Source organism: Nicotiana tomentosiformis, chromosome 11, assembly GCF_000390325.3.
Source record: "Nicotiana tomentosiformis chromosome 11, ASM39032v3, whole genome shotgun sequence".
NCBI lineage: Eukaryota > Viridiplantae > Streptophyta > Magnoliopsida > Solanales > Solanaceae > Nicotiana > Nicotiana tomentosiformis.
In genome coordinates this window covers 113049922-113068656 of record NC_090822.1, presented here as the reverse complement: position 1 = coordinate 113068656, position 18735 = coordinate 113049922, and the positions used below count along the sequence as shown (strand labels likewise).

The 18735-nt window shown below is 32.2% G+C and overlaps 1 protein-coding gene across 1 annotated transcript; it reads left to right on the top strand.

The window, feature by feature from the left end:
- Positions 1-15405: 15405 nt before the first annotated feature.
- On the top strand, positions 15406-17889 carry LOC104090278 (LOB domain-containing protein 1-like). Its single transcript, XM_009595341.4, has 2 exons — positions 15406-15758; positions 16974-17889. The coding sequence occupies exons 1-2, from the start codon at positions 15486-15488 to the stop codon at positions 17334-17336; spliced, it is 636 nt and encodes a 211-aa protein (XP_009593636.1). The 5' UTR covers positions 15406-15485; the 3' UTR covers positions 17337-17889.
- Positions 17890-18735: the final 846 nt, after the last annotated feature.

Here is an 18735-nt window from a genome sequence, read left to right as displayed (position 1 = left end):
TAATTTGACCAAAATATAAATAAATTTGCGTCCGTTTCGGTCGCAAATGGTCAAATAAAATTGTTTGACTTTTAGTTTCCGACTGAATTTATCGTAATTTTTTATCCCAGATTTTTGCGCCAAATATTGCGACCAATGTTGTCGGAAAAATAGTCGAAAGGATTAAAAAAATATAACAATTATTATTTTTAAAAATTTCGACCGAATAAGTCAGAAATTTCCAACTAATTTTTTCGGTCAGAAATTTTCAATCACAAATTAGCTATTTTTTAGTAGTGATCTCAAGTTATAAGATAAAGCCAAGGGAGTTTGCTCCAGACCGACGGAGGTCATCCATTGTGAAGAAGAAATCACCCAACATGACATCTGTACTTGACAAGGCACTAAAGAAAGGTGGAATGCATATCTGTGATATCAATGCCGATGCTGCAAAAGAAATGCTATGCATGATCTTCATTTTTCATCCTCAAATTGCATGTGTTATACTCGACATTTTTTAGAGATTGGGAGGCCCTCTTTCAGCTACCCAGACACTTTATACCATTCGGTATCCCTTTTGAGCCTATGCTAATTTCTTTGACCTCTCCTCTTTTGGAATCAAATTAGAGTCATAAAAAAGAGTCAAAAATTTCATTTTCATATAAAAATTGGGGCAACTTCTTTTAGAAAATTCATTTCAAAAGAAAAGAAAAGGAGAGAAAAAAGAAGACAAAGAAAAGAGAAAAAAAAAAAGAGAGAAAACAAGAAGAAAAAATTTAGTTTTGAACTACGTTCGACCTAATTCTTGTGTCAACAAGATATGTAGGCAGCCTTACTCTAGGGTTCGGTCACACCAAGTTAAAAATTCTAAAATTCCTCACTTCAAAAGAAATTGGGGTAGAGGTTTTGTTTTCTATAAAAGACGGGTCCAAAAGTTATAAAATTATACCCCATTTTGTCTTAGTTTTGAGCCTCCGTACCTTTCTTTCTTTCTAACCTTGTCCAAAAGCCACATTACAGTCAAAAAAAACCTTCTAGCTTTTGTTTTGTTTTTAACTCATATATTTAATGAAGGGAACCTTGGATGAATATAAACTTTGATGCGGTTAAGGACTCCTCTCCTTATTTTATTACTGTTATATAACCGTTTCCTTATTTTTCTATTACTTTCTTTATTTGCATACTTTATCATAGAGTATGTGGTTATGATTGTTTTACAATATTTGTCAATTCAATCATGGTTTGTACTCTTATATGTTTATGTTTAGTTAGCGTATGCACAAGCCCAATGTTGATGGGCTAGTTGTGGGTGTCATTCTCAGGGATGCTATTTAGATTTAGAGATTAGTCAGTACTTATTTTGTCCTGAAATTTTAAACTAAAAATCTTTAATTCAGTATAATTCAAAATATTTTTATCCTGAAAAAATTGAACTGAAATTCAAGATGCTAGCTAATTTCTAAATAGCAGCCTTTTAGAGTGGCTACCGGGTATCATTTCTACCATGAAACTGCTTCGTCCTGTATTATAGGCATTAAGTTGTGAACAAGCCCAATATTGATGGGCTAGCTGTGAATAATGAAGAAGCTAATCTGGATATGGCCTTTGGGCTTGGAGTTGAAGCAAGAAGGAGATTAAGGCACATGGATACAAAGGGGAGCCGATCAGCCGAATTTAATTGCATTCGTTAACCAAAAAGTATATTATATATATATAAAAATTTTAAAACGACTAAAAATATATATTTCTCAATTTTATATTATTATGAGGATTTCTAATTAACTCCGCCATGTGAGCTTCAAAAGGTATAATCAGCTTCAAACGGGAGTTGTGATAGGTTGATAATCTGTTTAAAGTAATTTAATTCAAAGGAATCGTCTGAATACCAAGTAAAATGGAGCTAAATAAAAGGGGAATGTGTACGAAAATTTCATATCGCTGACCTTAATTAACTAATTTAGGATTAAAACATAGTTGATTGAAATGACTATTTCTAGAATCCTCAACTACAAAGGAGCTCCTGGTTCTTTACTTTGAAGGTGGAAGCTCGGAAACAAGTTCTATTGTTCTACCTTTTTCAAGCCATGCTTTTTTACCTAGTACGTACACTATGAGAAACGGTTTTTGTGTACCAACTCTAGAAAATCATTGTGTAATTCATAATCATAAGCTGTACCAAACAGTCATAATTAAATCATGTTAGTACGTAACTAATTAATATCATAATCCACATGCAACTAATAATTACTATAAAAAAGGGCAACACAGTGTACTAAGCTCCCGCTCTGGGGAAGGGCCGGACCACAAGGGTCTATTGTACGTAGCGTTACCCTGCATTTATGCAAGAAGCTGTTTTCACGGCTTGAACCTGTGACCTCCTGATCACATGGCAGCAACTTTACCAGGCCAAGAATTCCCTTCCAACTACTAATTACTATCATAATCCATAATCATATGTACTACAAGGTAAAATTGGATTCTTTAACCTAAAAAAAAGCGACTTGTAAATAAAAAATTGAAATTAAGAGAAATTAGTTTGAGTGGCTAAAGTAGTTTATTAGTCAAGCTTGAACCTAACTCAACTAGCATATAAACACTTTGAAGAGACTATACAAAGACGAAGGAGATAAAGAAATACTTTGGTGCTTTATTTCAAACCATTTGACGTCTGCTTTTTCTTTGCCCTTACTTGAAGCTAAATCCCAAAATTTTCCACTTTCAAATAGTATATCACTATTTTTTGCCCATGAAGGTTTTTGCGGATGAAAAATAGGAAAAATCACCTAGTGTTTTCACTTTTATTGAGTTTTTAGTCTTTTTTTTTGTGGTCCACGATATTTGACTTTTTCAAATATCAAGAAGGAATTAACTTTTTTTTTCAAAATTGTCCTTAAAGTAAAGAACCTGAGAGTAATTGTTATATTTTCAATGAACAAACTAAGGTTAATATGATCAATTTCATTGTTAATTAATATTAAAAAATAAAATCCTTATTATGTATGAAAAACAATTAAAAAAATCAATTAAAGTGAATAAGAGAAAATAATATTTTTGGTACTTCACTAATGCTATACCACTACCCCGGGGTGCTACATAATATATCACTATTTAATTTCATAAAATTGATTGGGTGGGGTCACATAGAATTTGGCAAGTCTTTCTTGGTGTGGATTCTTAAAACGATGTAAGAATTTCTACCTTTTATTTTCTTTTTTTTCTTTTTTTTGATGGTAGGAATGTGACACTAACTAGTAGAAAGCTAGAGACGAAAGGTTAGTTATTGACTATATTGTGTTCAACTTAGGCTATCATTCTCAACCTTGTCATTTTCTTTGGGAATGACTAGACTAAAAAAGGAAAAAGAAAGTAATAGGAGAAAAAAAATGTTTCGGCTAAATTGGCCTTCAATACTCACGAAGAACTTCTAGAATAGCTAGGCAACTTTCATGTCACCATTTTAGTCAATTTCCTTATAAAGAACTCTTATTTTAGGACGATTTTGGATATACATTTCACGACCATGTCAAATTTCTTTAAATGCCAATAAAATAATTGTGTTTCACGACTTATATTTCTTTTCAAATTCATTTTGAGTGGTAGCAGGGGTGTTTCTGATAAATCACTAATAATAACAAGTAATAATAAGTCGAACTTTTCTTGCACTCGTATCACCATCGATTCTCTACCTCTTAAAATTATATTATGCTAATTAATAGGGAATTTATAATTGCCTTCAATTTCAACAGTCCATCGATCAAGTTTCAATTTATTTGTGCTTCAGATAATGAATCAACTCAAAAATTATATATATCTTGATTCAAGTAAGAGAAACAAAATCTTATGAACCTAATGCATGTCACATTAATTTTTGGAAGAAAGAGACGAATTAAGAAATTAAACATGATAGATTTATCTATCTGTACCTCAATCCTCTGCTTGCTACTTACAACCCCGTTTCAACCGCCCATCCAAAAAAAATGCAAGTTGGAAGGGAAAAAAACTAAGAAGTGGAAAGCAGCTTTTAGAAATCAAAATTTAAGTTATACACTATTAATGTAATTTAACAAGTTATTTCTCCATCTTTTAAGTCGTCAGATCAGACTTGATTTGAAAATTATATATTTTATTGGTTAACTTAATCTAATAGTGTAAACAATTTCAAAATGTTGTATACAGAACATAAACTCATCAAAATTATAAAGAAAAAATATTGTAAATTAACATGACTCTAAGCTAACACTTAATTGTGGTCTAATTAAGTGTAGCTGATATATGTTAGCGGTTTCAATGGGAAACTGACTTCATCATCACCGTGCCTTTTTGCTTAAAACTCAAAAACGTGTGGACTTTCTTCCTTTTCTTCTTTCATTTTTTAAATTTTTTGCTGCAAATTATTTCAAAAAAAAGAAAAAGGAATTTAGATAGCAGCTATAGATCCTTTGTTAATTAATTCCAGTGAGTTGACAACTTAGTGGATTTTTTATTTTCTTTTGGGAAAAAGAAGAGAAAATGTTTGTAAACGAGTCTTGGTATGCATCTAGGATTTTGATGGAAATGAATATATTAACGATTACTATGAAGTAATTAGACCGTACGTTGTGAAGAAAGATACACCTAGAAAAAGAGATATAATTTTTAAAAATAAATTATACATGTAGTTTCTTTGCTCTTGTGGGGAAAAAAATCGATGCGATTAATTAATTATTTGAAATAATGGCAGATTTAGAATTAAGTGTCTTATTTTAGATTTAAAATGTCATTTTGAAATATATATTTAAATCCTATTTATACTTGCTTTTCACAAATATACAATTTCGAGTCAATCGTGAATTCTACTGAACTCGTGACTTTTAAATTAGATCCGCCGTTGAATCCTTGCGTCAAATACAATAATGAAGAGCTTAGACAATTTCATACGTAAGATGATACGTATTTGACATGAAATTAAAAGGCTCTAGAAATTAAACCCGACAGAATGGAAAATTTTCTGTATGAAGTGGAAGATGACTAGCTAATATTTGTAGGGGTCGTTTGGTTATCGTAATAAGAATATTAATCTCGCTATAAAATTTTGGATGATAGTTATTCAATATTTGGTTGTAGGTATTAATTAACTAATACCAATATAACTTTTTACCAAATTAAAATGATGATATTAACTATCTCATATATGAGGTGTATCATATATAACCATGGGTTATTTCAAAATTATAATCCCGTGGGTTATATCAGAACTGGACCAAACGACCCCTTAAAAGTATTAATGGAGTATTAATTGGTCTCTCTACACAGTATTAATTAGGTACACAGCTTAGCTTGAACTAATTGATAGTGATCATAATAACTATATATAGTCAAGAATGTTCGGTCTTAGCCATTGTCGTACACAAAATACTTTTCATTTTTCCACATTTAATACTTGATGATGCTTCACCTAATTAGAAAATAATAATTACATATAGTACAAATATACGACAAGTAAAGGGAGAAAATTGTATTCCTTTAATTTGGTCAATGCATTATTGTAGATTAAGACCGTATGCTAGCACTATATTAATTGAGTGTGCAGCCTAGTCGCTGTTTTTATTTGTTAAATAAATTTTGAATTCAGTTCTTGATGAAAAGAGAAAGGTTAGCAAAATATAATGTTTGGATTATAAACTACCAAAAAATTTCTTGTTTTGGTCTTTAAATTGTTTAGTGTCCCACAAAGATAATATTATGAGATTCATTATGATCAGCATTCGGGGCTTATTTGCTATTATTAATTCTTAATATTATTGTTTTTGTGTTATAGTTATTGTATATTGTTTTTTGAGATTAATAGATGATGTCATTAACTAAATTCTATATTGCATGAGAAAGAAAAATGATACGATTGTGATAAGTTTCTAACCTAGTAATTTCATGTATGTTAAAAATGAGATAAAACAATAAATTTAATTCAATTAAGATAATGCGGAAACTAAATATATACTTTCTCAAGAAAGAAAGTTGCCAAACTTTGACTATAAACTAGACCAGGAAAATGGTAAAATTGAGGATTTACAGAAAAAAGGTAAACACAAGCTGAAAGGAAATTGTTTTTCTACTTGCCATGATAAATTTCTACATTTTCAGTTTGACACATCTTCTCTTAACTCTTAAGATGCAAAAGAGTACTTGCAGCAAACTTTTGGACTAAAATAATTTTTAAAAGATAAAAATAAATTGGAAGGGGGGAATAATTAACGTCCCTATAATACAATAATATTAAAGTTGGCTTTGATATAAGTAGAGAAGACTCACGTATATGCAGGAGAGTGTGGAGGTCGATGATAGAGTTTAACAGGGAATCGAGCGTTTCCATTCCAGCAGTTTAGTATTATTCTGGTATTTTTTTATTCTTAGATTTTTATTACTACCTGATGTTGTTTATGCTTGGTTCTATTATTGCTACTATATTTCTTCTTTTTTACTGTTATGATTTTGATTATCTTGAACTGAGAGTTTATCGAAAATAACTATTCTATCTATACAAGATAAGGGTAATATCTGCATAAATACTTTCAGACCACACTCGTAAAATTTCACTAGGTATGTCATTATTATTATTGTATTTACATATGCAGTACGTCATTCTAGTAGGAAATAGCAAAGTCTACTTGAAAGAAAAATTAAGTACAAAAACGAAGACATTCGTGTAAATAAGGCATTTGGTCCACAATCTCATGATATGGTGGCCTCCACTGTATTTTAGTTCTTGACCATTCTCTCTTAAGATTTTCAAGTCTACACTTCCGGATTTTTCTTTTCTATTTAGTTTTGAGTTTAATTAATTTGAAATCCAACTGCAAGAAACTATCTGAACCAGGAAACGCATTAAAAGTTAAGGTATACCCCCAAATCGATTAATGTAGTTGTCTAAAATTTAAATCTCAGAAAGTCAATCAAAATATATATCTGTTATTTAAAAAATATACACATATACATACATACATACATATTTTTGAAAGTTACTGGGAACCAATGATCGCCTATCCAAAAGAGTAGGCCCGCATCTGGTCCCAAGTAAGTATGGATAAATAACCTAAACGCATAATACCACATTATTCCTTAAATTTTGGTACAATTTATACAGTACACACCTGAACTTTTTATAGTCCTAATTACCTTCTATACTTCGCTATTTGATAGTCTTGACACTGCTGAACAATCTCATTTGATGGACATGAGAGCCACATGCTGCCATGTGGAATTTTTTGTCCACGTTGCATTTTCTAAAAATTATATATATATATATATATATATATATATATATATATATATATATATTTAATTATTTTATTGGGCCAAATTTGTAAAGAAAAAAAAAAGTAAATTTCAATGGGGTGTAAAAAAATTTCATACAATCAGTGTAATTTGATTGATTGAAGTACTCTAAAAAGTTTCACTACATTGGTCAAAAGCTCGAGAATTAAGTAATGTCTCGTACATATCAAACTATTGGAACATGTAGAATTAAACACTGAATAAGCTAAAATAATAATTATATTACACTACTTATCAGTTTATATAAAATAAATTTCTTAATTTAAAATGATCAATGTGCATTAGTATTTCTTAACTGTCATCTATATATCGTTTCTTTTTAACCAGGTCCACACGCAAAAGACTAAATTGGAGACTGCATTTTCTTTTATTTTTCTTTCCTATTTTCAATGAGAATGGAATGACAGGAGTCCAACTGCTTCCACTAAGTTAATAAAGTTTGTATTGTATATTTTTCTATAATTGGGTTGAAAAGTTAGAAATAAAAGACATACCTTTGGCTGTATGAGCTATGCATATAACATGTCCATAATATATATGTTTAATAAATAAGGCTTCTTCCAAAAACCATAGGAGGGTCAAACATCTAATATTTTTGTGTGATTTCTGATGATATATATCTTGATTCTTTTTATTTAATTTGTATATCTAAGAGCTGCATAAAAACGGCTACTAATAAGAAAAGCAATAGTTAAAAACACTCTAAAAAGGTATTTCCAAAATTAAAGTCAATTAACTCCTCATATTGTTATCAACATTACTTACCTAACAAGCTGTGTAAACAGAGCGAAATCACTTGTGAGTTCACAAGGAAAAAAACTAGCTAGCCAACAACATTCTTTTGTTTCTTTTTTCCTCCCTTTATTTGTTATTGAATAGTCTATTTCAATACCATACACTATATGATCTATTTCAATAATATCATACGTAAAATCAATTTCCGCTTATAATAATTTACCTTAGACTCCTTTATTGCTTTTCAATAATATATGCATCTTTTTCAGAAAAATAATAATAATATCATACATAGTGAAGAACTATTATTAAATGCCTAAATTTAATCCTACCTAAGTTAGGTCTGATTATATGAATTCTTATTGTTTACATCACTTTAATTTCTGTATTAATATGTGAGAATTCAAAATCAAGCCATAACCGTCCGTCTTTATTCTAGGTTAAGATCACTAATGTGAATAAGCTTTGATTATATGAATTATTATAGTTTATATCACTTTAATTTTTATATTAACATGTGAGAATTTATCATAAATTGAGCCATAACCGTCCGTCTTTATTCTAGCTTAAGATCAGTAATGTGAATAAGTTAACACAAAGAACTTCATACATTGTGAACTAATTATTAAATTAAAAAATGTTAAGAAAGGTCATAATCAGGCAAAGAAAGGGAGCTAAAATTAAGAAGGTGTTTTCTAAAGCATGTGCCACACGAGCTGACCTTTGTCTCTTGCCCCAAACACATAGCCCACCAGCCACAAGAACAATATGATATTTCTTTGTCATTCTCCATTTCTAGACACGTAGTGAAATGGTGGTTAAAGTAGTAGGAAATATGCTTCTGTCTCACTAATTGTAGCAACCCACAATGCCAACCTCTCATCAATTATCATCCTTTCGTGTATTTTTGAAATTATTTTTCATTCGGCGTTCAGGGCATGTATTAGAGTTCGATTAAATCTGAATTCGTCGCAAATCTCACATAAGAAAGTAAAACATTCCGTAACAAAGGCGATTTTATACTCAAGGCTCAAACTCGAACCTCCGATTAAAAATAAAATAGTACTCACCACTCTACCATAACCCTGATTTGTTTGTATATACTTCATTTATCCTAATTTATGTGACAGTGTTGGAATTTTAAGAGTCAAACGAGTTAACTATGACCGTAGTCTTTATGTCTTTTAAATATTTGTAGATATTAATTATTGTGACTTATAGTACTTTTGCGTAGTTTTAAAATATGTAAACGTTAGTTTAAATTTAAAGATTATATATTCAAATGCATGGTCAAAATTAAGAAGTTTGAATCAGAAAAATAAAAAGTGTTATATAAATTGGGATAGAGAAAGTATCTTTTTATTATACATATTGTCACGATTCGAAATTCCCACCTTCGGGATCGTGATGGCGCCTAACATTTCACTTGCTAGGCAAGCTAACGTTAGAATAATCTTAACTATTTTTAAACAAATTAAATTAAACGGAAGTCAATTACTAAAATAAAGTGCGGAAGACCATAACTACCGAATTATCAAAATACATCTCCGAATCTGGTGTCACAAGTGCACGAGCTACTAGAATAATATAAATAAAGATCTGAATAAAATCCAATTTGTTTGAAAGATAATACAAAGCTAAGATAAGATAGAAGAGAACTTCAGAATTGCGGACGTTGTGCAATTATACCTCAAGTCTCCTTTGGGTAGCTGAATCCGAGCAAGTCTATAGTACGCCGCTGGGACCAACTCCAAATTCTGCACAAGAAGTGCAGAGTGTAGTATGAGTACAACCGATCTCATGTACTCCGTAAGTGTCGAGCCTAACCTCGACGAAGTAGTGACGAGGCTATGACAAGACACGTACGTAAACAACTTGTACAAGTATATATAAATATGAAACAACAATAACACAATAAATAATAATTTATAAATTTGGGAGGGAACATGTGAAGGGGAATAATATAATAATTTCAGCAGGAGAAGTGTCACGTAGCATGCAATTAATTCATCAACAATAAAATGAGCAGCTGGTAATATGGAAATGGCACGGCACCACCCTTCATGCTTTTAGTCTCATTCTTTTCATAAATTTATAAATAAATAATAAAATTGGCACGGCATCACCCTTCGTGCTTTTACACTTTTTGAAAATGGCACGCCATCACCCTTCGTGCTTTTATACTCTTTCTTATCATGTTAAGGATAATATAAATAATATAAATGACACGACATCACCCTTCGTGCTTTTACACTCTTCCTTACCATGAAAATAATCATATAAATTCGAAAGAATATTAAAATACGGGAATATATACTTATCAATCAATTCAATACCAGAAGGTATTCTCACCTTCCAAAATATTCAATAATAATTAAACTAGCAATAATCTCATGAAAAATAATCAAATAAACAATAATAACTTAAGCAAGAATATCTTAATTAAATGGGCAATTATTCATAATAACCAAATTTCACCTGCATGCTTTGACTCAACCACAATGCATAAATACTCGTCACCTCATATATACATTATACCCGCACATTAAATTACGTAGCAAATAGACAAATAAGTCATACTCCCTCAAGTCAAGGTTAATGATAATAGGCTATATTTATGCAATTTAGACACTATCTATACTCTAAATTAGTCGCACTTTATTGATATTTGTATGCTAAAAGATAACAAAATGCTCTAATTAAGAATTTTATGCGTTGTAGGAGCCACTCCGAGCTAGGAGGAAGCTAAAGAGTATTTTGAAATCAATATGGAGTGTGGAAGGCCAATCGAAGGTTAGCCCGGTCAAAAAGGAGCGAGAAAAGCAAGCGGTGATGTTCCCTCCAGGTGCGCGGCCGCGGAGTCGACCGCGAATTGGACCGCGCACTGGAGGCAGAACACTGGCTGAAATCCGCGGCCGGATCCGCGGTCGAATCTGCAGCCGCGGACGGAGGCCAACAACTCAGGGGCAATTATGTAATTTCTAAGGCGACTAACTTAAACCTATATGAAGCCTAATTCGCCCAGAAGAGAAAGGAGGGCTATTTTTAGGAGTTTTTGGAGGCAAGAACAAGAGAGAGAAGACGGAGAATTTCCTAAGAGTTTTCATCTTCTTCTTTTTACTTTCATTGTTGATTATGAATTGTTATAGTGAATTTTTATCCATTAGCATGAGTAGCTAAACCTATCATCTAGGGTTGATGGAAGCAATTGTTGGATGAAATTTTAACTATGTTTAGATATAATTGAGTCGTTCTTATTCTATGATTGTTCAACTATGTGTTGTGTTGTGATTAATTGAAAGGGCCCTTGATTAATCGTGTCTAGTTACCTTGTGTTGCTTGAGAAAGAACACTTGGTTAGATTGTTGTTGAACAACACCACTTTCGGGTAAGTTAAGAGATTAATTACTTGAATTTAAAAGCGGGGGTAGAGATAACGAAGCTTTGGTGGGATAATTCTGAGTTGCATAAATTGTTAACTAGAGTAGTTCGACAGAATGCTTCTAGTAAATTATCGTAATTGATCGAGAGATAATTACGGTAGCCCAAAACTCATAATCCTCATTGAGTATTACGGCGAGATTATAGCTAACGTGTTAGGAATTAGTTCTGCAATTGGGGAATTCAATAGCCCTAGATCCTTTTTACCTTTGAATTCAACCTTATTCTTAATTATTGCTAATTTCGTTGTCATTTTTCATTAGATAAATAAATTTCACTTATACTCTATTAAAAATCTTGCATCCGAAACTTGTCTGAACTTATCATTAGCATTGTTAAAAGTTATAGTAAATAGGTTAGTTCCCTGTGGGATTCGACTCCGGACTTGAACCGGATTATATTTGCAGCGATCGCTTAGTCCTTTTTACAAGGCATAGTTGGGCTTGATTAGTTAACCACGACACTTACCTCGCTTTGCAACCAACTCAAAATTCTAATAAACCTTTGCCTCACAAATTGTTGTCTGAATGCCTCAAATCTAGTCACAAACAATTCAATATAATCAATACGAATTATAGAAACTAATTCTATATGAAAATACTAAATTTTTCAATCAAAAATCCAAAATTCAAAATCAACAGTGGGACCCAAGTCTCGGAATCCGACAAAAGTTATAAAATATGAACGCTCATTCAACCACGAGTCCAACCATATAAATTTTACCAAATTCCGACATCAACTCGACCTTCAAATCCCCAAATCTTATTTTCAAATCCCTAGGCTCAAATCCTCGAATTTCACTTCAAAAATACGTAATCTAATCGGACTAATCGATGGTAATTCAATATTATTGACTAACAATGATCACAAGTAACTTACCTCAAGTTTTTCTATGAATTCTCGCTCAAAAATCGCCTCAACCCGTATTGTAAAATGTCCAAAATGACAAAAATATTGGAACCCTCTGTTTTTGTAATCTGTCGAGTACTTTCGCACCTGCGGACACTTAACCGCATATGCGGTTCCGCTTTTGCGGAGATTGCGGTCGCTTCTGCGGACAAGAGTCCGCTTCTGCGAAGAAGCGTCCGCTTCTGCGACGCCAGGCTCGCTTCTGCGAGCTCGCACCTGCGGTCAAAAATCTGCAGGTGCGATTACACTAGAAGGCCAAAATTTCAGATTATCCTTAAGTCCAAATTTTGATCTGTTAACCATCCGGAATCTACCAGAGGCCCCCGGGATCTCAACCAAATACACCAACAAGTCCTAAAATATCATACGGATTTAGTCGAAACCTCAAATCACATCAAACAATGCTAAAACCACAAATCATACTCCAATTCAAGTTTAAGAAACTTAAGAATTTTTTACTTCTACATTCGATGTCGAAACCTATTAAATCAAGTCCGATTGACCTCAAATTTTGCACACAAGTCATAAATGACATAACAGACCTATGAAAATTTTCAGAACTGGATTTCGACCCCGATATCAATAAAAGTCAATTTGTGGTCAAACTTTAAAATCTTTAAGCTTCTAGTTTTCGTCAAATGGCGATAATTCAAGTAAGGGACTTTCGAATTTTATTCCGGTCATACGCCCAGGTCTCAAATCACGATACAGACTTATCGGAACTATCAAAATACTGATCCGGGTCTGTTTGCTCAAAATATTGACCGAAATCAATTTAAGTGAGTTTTAAAGCACTACTTCACATCTTTATTAATTTTTTACATAAAAACTTTCCGGAAAAATATACGGATTTCTCACGCAAATAGAAAAATGTAAATGGTGTTATTTGAGGCCTCAGAATACAGAAATGAATATTAAATTTAAAGATGACATTTCGTGTCATCACACATATTCATATGTATATTTCTAGTCTCAGAAATTTACATCAAGAATATAAATTTGCTACTAATCGTTTATGTTTTCATATTTGAATCAGAATATTTGAATTTTGTTTTAATAGCTAAACCGTTTTAAAAGAGATACCTAATAGTCAAGCGTACATGAAGAAGGTTAATCAAGATTTACATCGAATAATCTCCTAAACATCTATAGAGCAATTATTCTAAGAATAGAGAACATGCTTTGGAAAATTGGATCTGCACCACTAAGTCGTAATTAATTATCAATTTCACCTGCTTTCCACATTCAAATTAATTTATGTTACATGTGGCTTGATTTAATTGCAAGGGGAAAAGTTAGTGTCAAAATACTGAAGCTTGATAAGGTCTATTTTTCGACGTATTTTACTTGTCATTTCAATCAAGAAGGAAAAAGAGCCAAAAACATCCAATTTGGATTATTAGTGGGTTATAAAGTCATCGATCGTATTTTCTATGTTAAGACTAATCTTTAATTAGTCATCCTTGACTTCCTTTTGGAGCGACTGACGTCCAAGAAAGCTGGAGATTAAGAAGAAAAAAAAAACAATTTCTTCAAATCGAGTTAAAATAAATAAGCTATACATAAAACAAATCTTCATTAATGTCATAAGATTAACCAATTTAGTAGCTAGTGCAACAACCAATCACATTTTTAGAAGATTATTTTTAAACTGATCGTAAAAACTTGTGCTAAATTATTTTCTCAAAATTTCACATCGGTATCATTAGATATTGCATACAAGTTTAAATTTTATATGTGTGTGTATGTACATATATATAATATTCAAGCAATCAAAAACTTAGCCAACTATTATTTTCACAATAATGACATGTAACGTTGGAACTGATCAACTTATACTGAGAGAGTAAAAGTTTTTACAACTTAAACTTAATTAAACTCTTCTATAGATCATCACTAGCTAATACAAAAAATTAATACGAAAAGACTCATGCAAATTTTTTGTTCGCATCTTTCCATCAAAAGGTGTAAGACCCAACTTTTGATCTTTTCTTTTTCTTTCTTCTATTGTCTAATTTTCTTGCGTGTTGGTTTGTTTTTAAAAAACAATTAATTAATGTTAAACTATAGGTCTGAGTTAAAGTCATGGAATTAGCCATGAATGTTTATATCAGGGTGTAGACTCTCTATGTCACATCGCTTGAATGTGATCCTTTTCTGGACCCTGCACAAATACCAGATATTTCGTGTGCCAAATTGCCTTTTGTTTTTAAATTAATGTTAGACTAAGTTGGATCAGTCGTTAGGAAGCACTTCCATGACTTACCCCCATCTTTTATTCTCATTCCATAATCATGACTTCCCATGCAATAATTTTTCCACGATCTCGACATAATATTCATCACAAAACCAAAGTCAAGAAGAGAAATATTATTTAATTTGCCATATATGTAGGAATAACGAAGAAGAAGTTCTGATTTGTAATCTCTTTAGTGGTTCGCAACATTTTCTGGCTTGATTAATTTTTTTGCATGAGGTTGGTTTACAACAACCATTTAATTAATCCCTGATTGATTAATATAATAATTCTTTTTACCAAAAAAATATATAATAATTCTCAGAAATTGGCTAAACTACGTTCAAAGCTAGTTTTGGGGTTTTCACATGCAAAACCCGAAAGGCAACGAACTCATAGTAGCAGTACTAGTGAAAACGGAAGATCGCCGCAACCATGCAAGCAAACAAAAACTCTTCTTTTTATTTTAAATCTTTTTTATGATTAACTTATTTTATTATATACAATTACTTACAAAATTATCTTTTATGATATAATTGTTTGAAAATTCTTAAATTCAATTAATAATTATAGAGTTTAAGTTAAATATATCGTCAGTTTATGAAACTTTTACACCATTTGTTCACCTTTATAAGTTATAAATATCTTTTAAATGACCTGATAATATAAATAAAAATTGTAAAAATTATAAGAAGAAAAAAATAAAGAAAAGGTTGACGTCATTTTCTTATTTATGACATCATCCCCGTTCTCACTATATTGTTCCCTTGGCTTATAAATATATCCTTAGTTCACTCCATTTTAAAGCATCCCAAGTATTCCTTTGTTTCCTTCGCTAAACATTTACACATTTCTACAAAGAGAGAAAAAGAAAATGGTGTACTCCAGTGATACAAAGGCGACAGTCATAAGTACTTCACCATCATCTTCTCGCTCCGTCTCGCCACCGTCGTCGTCGTCTTCTTCTCCTAACTCTCCACCACCACCGCCGATGGTGGTGGTCAGCCCTTGCGCCGCCTGTAAAATATTACGGCGGAGATGTGCAGAGAAATGTGTATTGGCACCTTATTTTCCTCCCAATGATCCTATCAAATTCACTACTGCTCATCGTGTCTTTGGTGCTAGTAACATTATCAAGTTCTTGCAGGTACATCTCTATTCTAGTTACGTACCTTCTTTTTTTTCACCTTTTCTTTCTTCCCTTTTTATAAAAAATAAATTACCTAGTATACTGATTATTTCACCTTCACGAGATGTACTTCTAGTGAATTTATTCAGAGTTTTTAGTGTTTATTTTCTGATAGTTTAAACGACGTTTTACACTATTATCAGGTTAGTTAAGAGATAATTATAGTTTTAGCCGCCTATAAAAATGAAATTAGTAAAACACACAGAAAATGTAAATATATCTTGTACACTGTTAGTATTAAGTTAAATCTGATATGGAAAAAAGGGTATATAGGGGTGTATTAGTCCACAAAAATAGGATGTTTTCTTAAAAAAATTAGTCCACTGTGAATTCTGTGATGGTTATTGGGAATAATTCAAAGTTTAGGAGGACTTGTTTAGGATAACAGAGTCTAATTTAGTGCTTGAACGTCGACCATTTGGACATGTAGTAGTAGTAGTATTAGGTAGTTTCTAGTTGCAATTTGAAAAGCAAGAGGCTTACGCTACTTGATTGTTGAAATGGACAGAAGAAGTTGACAGGGTAATATCCCAAATATATTGCTCTTCTTAATTATTAGTGTATGGAGTTTGTTTCTCGAGCCAATAGGTATTCAAAGAATTTAGGTATTGACATCTATGACTATAATGAGAAGCAACAACCACAACTCCTTTACTTATAATTAGGAAAAGGTCTTTTCTTTCTTGCTTTAATCCCTATAGCACTACCTTTTTTCATTTATCTACATTTTTTTTGAGTTTAAATAATATACATCATCGTGCAAGGAATTCTACACCTGTTGTGGCAAATAATCTATCTTTTTTTACAATTATAAATCTCACATTTTAAGAAGGCTTATTTATAAATATTCTTTTATAAGTGATCTCATAGTATAATATTTTTTTATATTGATGCTGCATATAATTTAAACTCTTTCTTTTTCTTACTATTCCGGGGTTATAAGGAGTGACTTCTCTTAATATTTCAAGTTTACATCATGTCATGTTGACACCAACTATTCATGACTTCTTGAACTAAAATTAGATCAAATTAAACCCTTTCTCTCTCTTTCTCATAATTACACTAGTTATCTTGACCAGATGAATGAATCTTAGCAATTATTCTCTATCACTTTGTATTATGAAATTCTAAACATCATTAACTCTTTTTTCAATCTTGTTGTTTAATTATTAGGAATTGCCAGAATCTCAAAGAGCAGATGCTGTGAGCAGCATGGTGTATGAAGCCAATGCTAGACTGAGAGATCCAGTCTATGGTTGTGCAGGGGCAATTTGTCAACTTCAAAAGCAAGTGAATGAGTTACAAGCACAGTTAGCAAAGGCACAAGCTGAGGTTGTCAACATGCAATGTCAACAAGCTAATCTCATGGCCCTAATTTGCATGGATATGAATCAATCTTCTCCACAAGCATCACCACAACAACAATCTAATTTGGAAAGTTTCACTAATAATATCCCACATAGCTTTCAGAACAGTATGAGTTTCCTAGATGATAACAATAACTTTGGATCGGTGTGGGAGCCCATGTGGACATGACTACATATAGAGGCGGATCTAAGATTTAATTTTAACTCTACGGATTCAGGTTCTAGTGAGTTTTACATAGACAAATTCAAATTTAGGCTAAGAGTTATCAGTTCAAATGAATCCACGTCTATATTGCTAGATCCGCCCCTAACTAAGGAAATATGTTTCCTCAGATCAAAGGGCTCTCTACCATTAAGTTTGTCCATTCTAACTCTTTGAGAAATTTACTAAGTCAGCTTTGAGTAAAAAATATTAAATAATCGCCAATAAAATTGACGTGACGTATATCAGAGAAAGGAAAACAAAATGTAGTATAAATTGAGCCAAATCTTCAAAGATTTGTGTTCCAATGTCTAGTTAGGTAATTTCATTATTTTTGTAATGATTCTGAGAGAGCAAATGAAATTGACGGGTCTTTTGATCCCGCCATGTTATCTAAAGGCACTCGTAGAGTGAATCACCTTTATTTGTTTTTTTAATTTTTCGCAAAGCCTTATTACTCATTACATGGTTAAGATTAGTGCCATGCTGTAATAACACTTCTTAATTTTTTGCTTAATAATTATCACGGCCCAAAATACTAACTTGTCGTGATGGTGCCTATCAGTACTAGGCAAGCCGACAACATCAATAACCCACGATTTTCTTTAAATTTAAAAACGTAACGTTTAATACAATACCAATGATTTAGCAATTTCTGATACAACACTCCCAAAACCTGGTATCACTGAGTACATGAGCATCTAATATGAGTACAAGTCTGGAAAATACGGTCTATAATAGTCTGAGACCAAATATAGTAAACAAGGAGATAGAGAAGGAGAGGCAAGATCTACGGAACACGACAGCTACCTCAAAATCTCCTGAAAATCAACTGCGCGAAATGATCAACACCCGCTATGTTCAGGAACACCTGAATCTGCACACGAAGTACAGGGTGTAGTATGAGTACAATCAACTCAGCAAATAACAATAATAACTAAGGAACTGAAGATAATGACGAGCTACACAGTCATAGTTCACTTCAGTAGTTCCAGCAAAGAATAGACATGCTTTCAAATCCGGCATTTTAAGTCAAATCAATTTTATACAGTTCAATTTCAAGTAATCCAGATATAAATTCTTTCAGAGATTTCACAACAATGACAGATAACAACCAAGTGCAACAACAAATGCAAAGCAAGTATAGCCTCTCAGGCAACATTCACTCAGCTCATCACAACAGCTCAACCACTCGGCTCTCAGCACTCACACTCAATGGGTATCCGCTCTCACTGGGGGTGTGTACAGACTCCGGAGGGGCTCCTACAGCCCAAGCGCCATAATCTGCACGGACAACTCACGTGCTGCACAGACAACTCACGTGCTATAATATCCTGCACAGACAACTCACGTGCCATAATATCCT

What these genes read in the sequence shown, in the direction of transcription:
- LOC104090278 (XM_009595341.4), top strand. Translation starts at nt 15,486, where the DNA reads ATGGTGTACTCCAGTGATACAAAGGCGACAGTCATAAGTACTTCACCA. An exon ending in ACATTATCAAGTTCTTGCAG is followed by an intron (nt 15,759 to 16,973) that starts GTACATCTCTAT and finishes TTTAATTATTAG; the next exon opens with GAATTGCCAGAATCTCAAAG.